Genomic DNA, 10307 nt, shown 5'->3' with positions numbered 1-10307 from the left:
AGGAAAGGGGAAAGGGGACAGTAAGGACACGTGACAAAGCATGTCAGGTCCTGGGAGCCGCGAGCAGTCGGAGCACAAGGTGCAAGCAAACGTCTGCTCTGCATTAGCTCCTTAGAAATGCACCCAGGCAGGCACGCAAACTGCACAGCCCTCTGAAGGGCAACATGGCTGTATCTATTGAAATTTAAAATGTGCCTGTCGTGTTTGTAGTAGCTAAAGACAGGGGGAAAGTCATTCTCCATAAGGGACTAGTCAAATAAACTACGGTACACAGACATCAATACTACACGATGCACTGCGCAAAAACGCATGGGTGTACCCTCTATATACGCGTATGAGGAGACTGACAGCTATGGGAAGAGTTCCAGAACAGGCTGTCAAGTGCGAAAACAAAGTAAGATCAACAGCAATAGATATATGATGCTACCTTTTGTGTAAGAAAGCAGAGGAAATAGGAACGCATCTTCTTCTTTGCTTTGTTTTCACAAAGAAACCCTGAAGGGAGATACAAGAAACAAATACCTGTGGGAGTGGGGAGGGCAAAATAGATTAGGGGTAGGGAGACTCTGCAAAGCTTTCCTTGTACGTTGTTTCTGATTTCTGAATCATGTAAATGCATGAGCTAGTCAATAAGTAGGACGGCACTGTAAAATGTGACACCCCCAAAATGATACAGTGCTACAGAAGCTGAGAGAATTCCCATCGAACTGGTAACAGTGCCAACGCTGGACATGGTGAAGAGCAGTGGCCAGCAAGCCTGCTCTGCAAAGGGCCAAACAGTTCAGAGAGAGCCAGATCCGGCCTGCAGGCCGGTGTCCAGCTCCTGGTCTAGACAGCCAAGGTGGGAGGTGTTGGTTAAAGACGCCTGAACGCTTCATTTCGTATGAGGAGAATGAACGTATCCCTTACTTATATAACTAAAATTAACTAAAGACAATGTGGGTGCATTCGTCTGCTGGGGCTCCCTAACCAAATGCTATAGACTGGGTGGCTTAAACAACTACATTGATTTTCTCCTGGTTCCGGAGCTTAAAAGTCCAAGACCAAGCTGTCAGCTGCATTGGTTTCTGGTGAGGGCTCTTTTCCTGGCTTGCTGATAGCTGCCCTCCTGCTACGTCCTCACGTGGCCCTTCCTCCTTGCACAGGGACACAGAGGGAGAGACAGAGCCCTCTGGTGTCTCTTCCTCTCCTTAGAAGGACACCTTTCCCATCAGGTAAGGGCTCCATGCTTACGACCTCATTTGACTTTAACTGCTTCCCTAAAGACTCTATTTCTACCTACAGTCAAATTAGGGGTTCGGCTTCAATGGATGAATTTTTAGGGGGACACAATTCAGTCTATCCCAGTGGGTCAAAACTGCACTCATTCACAATTCACACAGGCTCCCTTCCCAGAACCCAGGGGAAACCAGTCAAGATCCTGACGGCTCTTGCCATCGGGAGGCCCAGCCAGAGGTTAGGCCTTCCTCCCCCAGCACAGTCTCCTTGCTGGCAGGCATGTTCCCCTTCCCAAGGGAGCGCTGTGTCCTTCTCAGGTAGGAGGTCTTCACCCCACCACTCACCCCTCTCTCTGGAGTCCTCCTCCCCCTTCAGAGGTGCTGGAAAGGCGTGTGTCGAGAGAATACCATGACAACAGACCCCGGCCAGCTTTGGGGCTCACATCCATGTCCATCTATCTCTATACCTATCCCTATAACCATACCTGTACCAACTATATTTACATCTACAGCTGTACCTATATCTACATCCATCTCTATCTCCATACCTATATTTATATATATATATAATTTTTTTTCTATTGAGAGATTGATTATAAGGAATTGGCGTATGCAACTACAGAATTATGGAGCCCGAGAAGTCCAGACCTGGGAGAGCCGACGGCAAAGCGCCAGCCTGAGTCTCAATGCAGGAGAGACCGATGTCCCAGCCTGAAGACAGTCAGGCAGAGAGAGAAAATCCTTTCTTCCTCGGCCTTTTATTCTCCTCAGGCCTTCGGTGGATCGGCTGGGGCCCACCCACACTGGGGACAGTGACGTGCTCACTCAGGCTACTGAGTCAGATGTCACCTCACCCGGAAACATCCGCCGACACCCCAGAACACCGTTTAACCAAATCCTTGGCCCCTTCGCGGCCCAGTCACATTGACACATAAAATTAACCATCACAACAAGTGACTGGAAACAACCCAAGTGTCTAGCAGTAAAAACTGTGAAATAAATTACGGGGCAGCCAGACAACGGAACACTGTGCAGTGGTAAATTTTAAAATGAAAAAAAAAAAAACCAGCTCTCTAAATACTGTCACGAAAAGATCAAAAGTGAAAAACAGCAAAGTGCATTTGAGGGGGAAATGAGGAAAAGAGCATGTTTCCTGGGAACCTCTGGAAGGAGTCAGAGGCCAGCAGCAATGACCTCCTATGAGGACAGGAACAAGGCAGACACAAGACCAAGACGGGTGGGGAGGGGCGAGATTTCTGCGGCCTCGGTTTATACAGTCTGGATTTTAACTATGAAAATGTAGTACAGATTGAAAAAGATTTTAAAAAGCTGGGAAGGGAAAGAACAAGTGTTGGGCACCGGGAAAGGTAGCATTTGGAAGTCACGGGTACACAGGCAGCCGGTGGGGAAAGCCAGGAAGATGAGTTAGTCCAGGCAGGTGTGGAGAGAGAGGAAATAATGTGGAAGACGGACCCTGGGGAACACAACATCTCAGGGGTGGGGAAGGGGAAGAAGAGTCGGGAACAGGAGACGCAGGTGGCCTCCGAAGGTGTATTGGTCCCACAGCAAGAAATGCCAAGTGTGGACGTAAGCATCGGCTGTCATATTGTTTCCGGGATGACAAATTAAAACCGACGGTCTGTATTGTGTTCGCGTTTTCTGTAGGAAATATATCACATAGTTACATTTCTCCCCTGGAATTTCTTTCCCTCCTGTCAGTGCGACGTGACTGGAGATGTAAATAAACTGCGGAGGTAACACCGGGATCTCGGCTGAGTGTGATTCTGCCACCAGCCCGGGACGGGCGTGATGATGGATGGTGCGTGGACCACTGCATAATGTTTTGTGTTCTAATACTCGGTTATCATGTCCCTCACCTTCCCTAGCACTGACACTCAACGCGTTAAAATCTCTTTGTTCCTTCCACAAAGGCTTCTATCTCCATTGCATCTCCAGCTCCTTTAATATTGCTCATTACTAAAATGAACACAGAAAACCAATTACCAGGAGGCAGCAGGAGGTGGGCATGTGCCCACCCAGTCTCACGAACAGCCTGAGTCCTGACTGAGATAAACCAGAATCCCCACCCCCGGCCAAGCCCTTCCCTCTCCCCGGGCCCCTGGGAGCCACCCCAATGCAGCCACGGGGCTTTAGTTAATTCGGTGCGTGTCTGTTGTCGCCAGGTGCTGGGGGAGGGTTGGCGTGTCTGAAGTGTCAGGCCAGGCAGTTCTGCAGGGAAAGCAGTTGTTGCAGCAATCAAGGCTCCCAGAACACCTGAGTGCGAATCCTGATGCCACTCGTGAAGCTGTGTGGTCTTGGACAGATTCTTAACCTCTCAGGACCCTGGGGCCTCCTTCGTGGAATGAAAATGACAACAGTGTCTCCCTGTGGTGGGTTGGAACTGTGTCCTCCCCCAGACATATGGTGAGGACCTCACCCCCAGGACCTGCGAATGGGACCTTATTTGGAAATGGGGTCTCTGCGGGTGTAACTAAGATGAGGTGATACTGGATTTGGGTGGCCCCCGAATGCAATGACTGGGGTCCTTCTGAGGAGACTTGGAGACACAGAGACAGACACACAAAGAAGAACGCCATGCGATGACAGAGGCAGAAGCTGGGGTGACGCAGCTACAGGCGTCCCCCCTTATCCGCAGGACATCTGTTCCAAGACCCCCCTGGATGCCTGAAACGGCGGATGGGACCGAACCCGGTGGGCACCAGGTTTTTCCTACACATACATTCCTGCCATGGAGTTTAATTGATAAATGAGGCGCAGTAAGAGCTTACCAACAATAACTAATGAAAAACAGAAAACGGGGACAGCACCGTGAAATACAAGTGACGTGACTGTGGTGTCACACACAAAACCTCACCGCACGGTACTCACCGTCCCTGCGACGCGGGGAGACGGCACGAGGCCCGCGGGGCGAGGCGAGGCCGCGGGGGCTGTGACTTAGCGCCGGGCTGCTGCGCCCCCCGGGACAAGGGTGACACGCACCCACGCGGGGACGCCACCGCCACGACCCACCTGACACCCCAGCAAGCGGCGACTCAGTGGCGCAGGGGCGGGAGCGTGGGCGCAGCGTGGAGACGCAGGAGGGAGGGACCACGCACGTCCACGCGCGGACCCAGCGGGCGGGACTCGGGAGATTTCCTCCCGCCACTCCGCCTGGCGCCCCATTATAAACTTATGAACTGTTTGTTTCTGGAACTTTCCATGTAATGTTTTCCCGCAGGGCGGACCCCACGTAATGGAAATCAGGGAAAGCGGAATTGTGGATAAGGGGGGACGGCTGTACACGCCACGGAATGACCAGCAAGCCCCAGAAGTGGGAGGCGGCAGGAAGGAAGGCCCCCCCCCCCCCCCGTAGAAACTTCGCGGGGGAGGCCCCCGCCCCCGCAGCTGACACTGGGATCTCAGACCTCCAGCCTCCACAGCTGGGACAGAATACACTTCTGTTGTTTTAAGCCCCCCACTTTGTGGCAATCCCTTACGGCAACCCTAGGAAATGAACATCCCCCCCCAGGGTAGTTGCGAGGGTTAATCATACGTGCACGGGGCTTAGGCGAGTGTCTAATCCAGTGAATCATACGGAACTGCAGTGTAATTGTTATTACTAAATATTATCATTATTTGGTTGCTTTGTCCCGTAAGCAGGCAAACGTCCCTCGTCACCTTGAGTAACAGCTGACAGATTGGGTGCGTACCCCCCTCACAGAACCCTGGCCCTTCTGGCTGGTAACTGGAGCCTCGTCCACCTGGTGCAGAGGAGGAGACCAGGCCGGTCTACACGGCTTGCGTCACCTTGGCAGGGGAACTGTCACGGGCATTTGCACAGGTCAACAACTTTCCAAAGACTAGGCTGGTTTCTGTTCCACTGAACCCTCCTGAGGGAAGAACCAGTTCCTTCGTCAAGGTAGCTGGGACACAGGTAAGCGTGTGGGTCGAATCGCACTCCCTCCACCTACCAGCCCTGTGACCTTCAGCAATTCTTTAACTTCCCTGAACCTCAGTTTCCTCATCTGCAGAATGGGCAGAGGCTAACCAACAAAAGGTGTATGATGGTGAGTAGGTGAAGAAGCTGGAGAGGCGGGGACAAGGCAGCTTCTTCGGAACCAACACAGCCGCTTCCCCTATACACACACACACACAGCATCTGGTGGCACTTCTGAGGTCCCTCCCACCGTCTACTGTAATGATCCATTCTTTTGTCCGTCTCCCTGAGCAGACTCCGCTCCTTCAAGGTGGGGGATGTGTGTTCCCCACACTCTGAATACACCGAGTCGTGGTGAAAAAGAACACACTGAACAAAATGATAGCTTAAAGCGAGCATCTCCATCTTTGAAGCATTTACATTCCAGCCTATGATTTCTGCTGTAGCCACTCACTCCCTGAACTGTTTGAATAATAACTTCCTTTGAATCAGGGGCCAGCAAACGGCCTACAGGCTCAATCTGGCCACAGCCAGGCAGGTGTGAACTGTTTATGGCTGCCTTCACGCTACACCAGCAGGACGGAGGAGTTGCAAGGGACACCATTTGGCCCCCAAAGACAAAAGTGTGTACTACTTGGCCCTTGACAGAAAAGTTGGTCGACCCTGCTTTCCAACTCGCGTTTTAATTTAAACGCGTTTTTATATAGGAAACTTCACATAACGAACCTCATTGGAAACCAGTATTTGCCATAGATGGATGGCAACAATCAAATCAATGCGTAATTACTAAAATAAGCCACATTCCTGCAAACAGTACTCACCACGTCTCGGGAAGCCAGGTTAATGGAGACCGCAGAAGGACAGAGCGGAGGTGGCGGATGGTGGAAACTTTTCTACAGGAACAAATGCAGAGAGAGACAAGCAGAGGGTTAGTGCTGGACCTTGAAGGATGGTCATGTATTCGTGCAAAAGGAGGAAGACTATGCCAGTAAGTGAGTCAAAGAAGAAACACTCAGGCAGCAGAAGAACCAGGATTTGTAAGAGCAGGGAAATAGGAACACAGGGAAAGCGGCCATTAGGAAACTAGTGAAGGCTTCTCACAAACGAGCCAATAAAGGCGTTTAAAAAAAAAAAAAAAAAGGACGCTAAAACCCCCCCCTCAAAAAATTTCAACAACTGAAAGAGGCATAATTTATAAACTAGCTTAGAAAAGAACACCTCAGCACATTTATAATGAAAACAGTTGCTGCTAATGAGAGCAATATTTAAATAGAAATCTGGTTACCTTTGGGAAATTCATGCCTAACTTCAAGGACGGACTGATTGACGCAGGACCAGGGATCGGACTGGGTAACCTCCCGGGCGTTTTGCTTTTAACAGTAGCTAGTTGGCATGCAAAGGCATGCTGGGAACTCGACAGCCCCCCCGACCCCCACCCCCCAATGATTGGGGGTGATTGGAACCAGGTGGAACCAGGTCCGAGCACCCAAGCTGTCCACAGCTATGGCTCTTTTGCTTTATGAGCACCATGGACTTCTTTGCAAATCTGAAGGAAGCCCTGCCCCTCCCTCCCAGAAAGACGCCCAGACATGCACACCCCAAAACTTCCGCATTTACATTTTTTTCTACATTGGAAATGTACTTCCTGCACATGAGAGAAGTTAAAAGCAATCCCCAAAAACAAGAGAGAGAGAAAGAAAAAGGTCTTGGTCTCATTTTCCTATAACTTAAGATTCGAGGTCTATTTGAGTTGGTAGAGGGAATAGAACTAAAATTGCACATAAAACCAACATTTTCAAATCTTCTCATAATCACATTTTAATGAGATTGCTGCAATTGCTTGGCTGGCATAAAAAAGTTGGAATTGTGGCGTGGTCTTTGATTTCAAAAACAGATCAATTTCAGATTTTCATTTAAAGGGCACCACGGGTCAAAACCCTGAACCCCAAAAATGCACAGGAAAAGAAATATAATTACCATTTCTATTATTCACTTCACCAACTTAGAGTGGGGTTGTGTCAGTAAAAACAAAACGCTCCAGAACTTTTTTTTAAATTGAATTCATGCCGCTTGTTTTCTTCTGTCCTTAAGTGAATGAGGCTGGGTCAGTGAGGGAAGAACGTGTAGTTGTGATTAACTTTGAAGAGAGTCTAAGGAACCCTAGGTGAGCTCCTAGGTGTCTTTTTTATTTTGACGCACTGAGAAATGAATGAGGCTCTCTGGCTCTCAACGCCAGTTGGCAGAAGCACTTCAGCCCCGTGAAGTTAGGAGAACTGTCTACTCTCAAGGTAGTTGTTTGGCTGGAGGAGCTGATGAGTTTTGTGCATCATCTGTAATGGCCACTGAAGAGCCCCAAGAAACATGACCACATTTGCTTCATTCACTTGGCCAGTGCAGTCCCCCGAATAAGTCCAGTGGTGGAAGAATTCGCTACCAAACTGTTCTGCAAGGGCCTTGCCTTCCCTCCGCGGTGAACACTCTGTCCCGGGTGCAATCAACAGCTTGGGGATTTGTTTTTGGGAAAGGGAGCACACGTGTGTTTCAATAAGAAAAACACAACATGCTGCATCCATTTGGCAACTCCTTAAAAAGCCGTCTTTCATGGCACAAGACGAGACTGCTTTCAAGATCTGGGATCAAAGACTTGGTGTTAAATTAGTGATAACCTTGATGTCAGAACTGTCCGCTCCTGTGCCAATGGCAGATCCGTTATGTCACGGGACACCAAGAACCCCCAGTGAGAAGCACTAGTGAAAAGTTTGAGGTTTGGTATCTCCGGACTGAGAGAGAAGGTTGCACACATCTGGCATTCGATCAACATGTGCTGAACGAATGGCCCCGGGGTGTGGTCCCCTGAGACCTGCTTACAAACCAGGCAGAGAAAAGGAACAAGACAAACCCAACTCAGAAACCAGGAAGGAGGAAGTCCCCTGATGACCTTCAGCCCTGCACGTGGCAAACTTTTGTGATTAAGAAAACAATGGTTTAAAAAAAAAAAAGTTTTGGTGGTGAGACATTCAGGAAAATAACTCCAGAAAGATGAAAATCACTGCAGAAACCAAGGAACCATTTTTTTCTACATCATCTTGATCATGCTAAGTGAAACTGTTAGCTATCTTAGAGAAATCGTGGTTCTGAATTGCTTTTGCCGCTAACTCTGAACCTCTGTTCCTAAAGGATTGTTTCCTGAAGGAAAAACATTCAACCAGAAAATTTTAGCACCTCAGAATCTCGCTGAAGATTAAGAAATCCCTGTGAAGGACTAAATGTCTACACTGAAAAGTTTTTGCTGTCACATCCAGGTACACGTGAAATAGTTCTTCATACCCCCTTCCTTTCTGTCTGGAGCTCACCTATGTCAACTTTTCTCTTGGACGTGAAACAACGTTCAAGCCCGTGACACTGAGTGTCAGTCATGGAAGGACAGGTCCCCAAGTTTGCCTTGGCTGAAGTGTTTCCAGAGACACCTGTCTCACACCAAGTCTTCTACTCATGTCACATAACCCAAAAGTCCCATTTCAGGTGCCCAGTTTCCACTGAGGTGACGTCATTAGGCCTGGCCACTCTCGAACTGTCTGAGAGTCTCTTACTTAAAGGATCAGCCCCCTGCCCAGACCGCATGGGCTGGCTTTCTCCTCATCTGGGGTCACTCGGAACAAAAATAACTACGTCAACTCCTTGTCACTAAAGCAAGAGGAGATGGCATTCCAGTTCTCAGGACAGGACATCATTACAGGTTTCCCTCGTCACCTACAGGGACGACACGTAACTGGCCCTTTCTCGGCTGACCTTGTCACACAGCCTTCCCCAGTGTGGCATCTGACTTCGAGTGCCACCTGAAAAGGGACTCAGAGTCCGGCGATTTAATGGTGACGGGACATACTTTAGTGATTATGGTTAGTTTTGTGCAGCTTTGCTTCTGCGTAAGGAATTGCAGAAGTTCAAGATGGCGGCCAAGCATCTCAGTGGTTGGTTGATCTGAGCACGGAAAGCTCATCCTGCAAGTCTGACACATGGTCAGCTATTGGCTGGACTTCAGATGCCAGGTGTACCTGCTCCCTTTGGAACGCTGGTAACATCACACATGGACCTGGAAATGTAAAGATGCAGGAACTCAGACTCCGTGACCTTTCTGATCTTCCCTTTATCCTGATTCTTCTTTGGAACCACGATAATTTTCCTGTTAAAAGAACATACCACCTTCGCTATTTTGGCCGTGTACCAACTGTTCTAGTATTTGCTTAACAATGTGCTGTGAAGTCAGTTCATTCTTAATTTGTTTTTTTAATCTGAAGCAATAATATCTAAGAGCTAATGAGTGTGGTATATATATAATGAGTGTGGTCAGTTATATATTTCTTTTCATAATACACATTATACTAAACAGGTACCCACTCAAATATTTTTTAAATGTCCAACTTGGTACCATTTAAAATAATCTTATCCACCGTATGTAACAGTCAAGAATCAGGCAGGACAACAGAAACTGCACACATTTATTTTATCAGAACTTTAAAAACAGTATGGGAGAACTAAAAACGTGAAAAGGGAACACTTGAGTTAACACAGACATAGTAATTGTATGAAGCGGTTACTACCCTGAAGGAACAGAGGAAGCAATATGAGGTATTAGAATCTAGAACCCTGGAATGGGTGGAGCTGACCACTGAGCAGGAGATTGAGCCTGGACAATTGTGGGGGGTGGCTGGAAACAGGGAACTAGTATAACTCACTGCCCACCAAGGTAGGGAACCATTGCTGGAGTGACACTAACCGAAAGAGCAAGCAAATAAGAAGGAAGATGTCCCTTCTCTTTCCTCCTCCTTTCCAGTCCCCCGACTGACAGACAGGCCATTCCACTGGCAAAGGAGAAAGGTGGTTCACAGACCCCCAGGCCCCTGCATCACAGAGTAAACAGGTCGGGTTCATTCAGAGACAATAACGTGACAACCAGCATTATCACACTTGGCAAAATCCTGCCCCCAGAATGCTCAGAAGAGAAATGCCAGTTTGGGCAAACATGTTTGTGTGTTGTGAGAGAGAAAGAGAGAGAGAAGTTGGAACAGGCTTTCCAGACCCCCTCAAGGCCCAACAAACGAATTATAATTGAGACAAGTCTGGGATTCTTCGCAGCTCAGCTTGTGGTGAGGATA

At 48.6% G+C, this 10307-nt stretch overlaps 1 protein-coding gene across 1 annotated transcript in view; it reads right to left on the bottom strand.

Moving 5' to 3' along the window:
* Positions 1-9101: 9101 nt before the first annotated feature.
* Positions 9102-10307, bottom strand: part of OTOA (otoancorin) — a 69928-nt gene continuing 68722 nt past the window's right edge. The window contains exon 29 of the mRNA XM_033102048.1: positions 9102-9244. Coding sequence (XP_032957939.1) covers positions 9117-9244 — 128 coding nt within the window. The 3' untranslated portion in view covers positions 9102-9116. The remainder of the gene's footprint in view (positions 9245-10307) is intronic.

The sequence above is a fragment of the Rhinolophus ferrumequinum genome, assembly GCF_004115265.2.
Source record: "Rhinolophus ferrumequinum isolate MPI-CBG mRhiFer1 chromosome 15 unlocalized genomic scaffold, mRhiFer1_v1.p scaffold_54_arrow_ctg1_1, whole genome shotgun sequence".
Taxonomy (NCBI): Eukaryota; Metazoa; Chordata; class Mammalia; order Chiroptera; family Rhinolophidae; genus Rhinolophus; species Rhinolophus ferrumequinum.
This window is presented reverse-complemented; position numbering and strand designations above follow the sequence as displayed.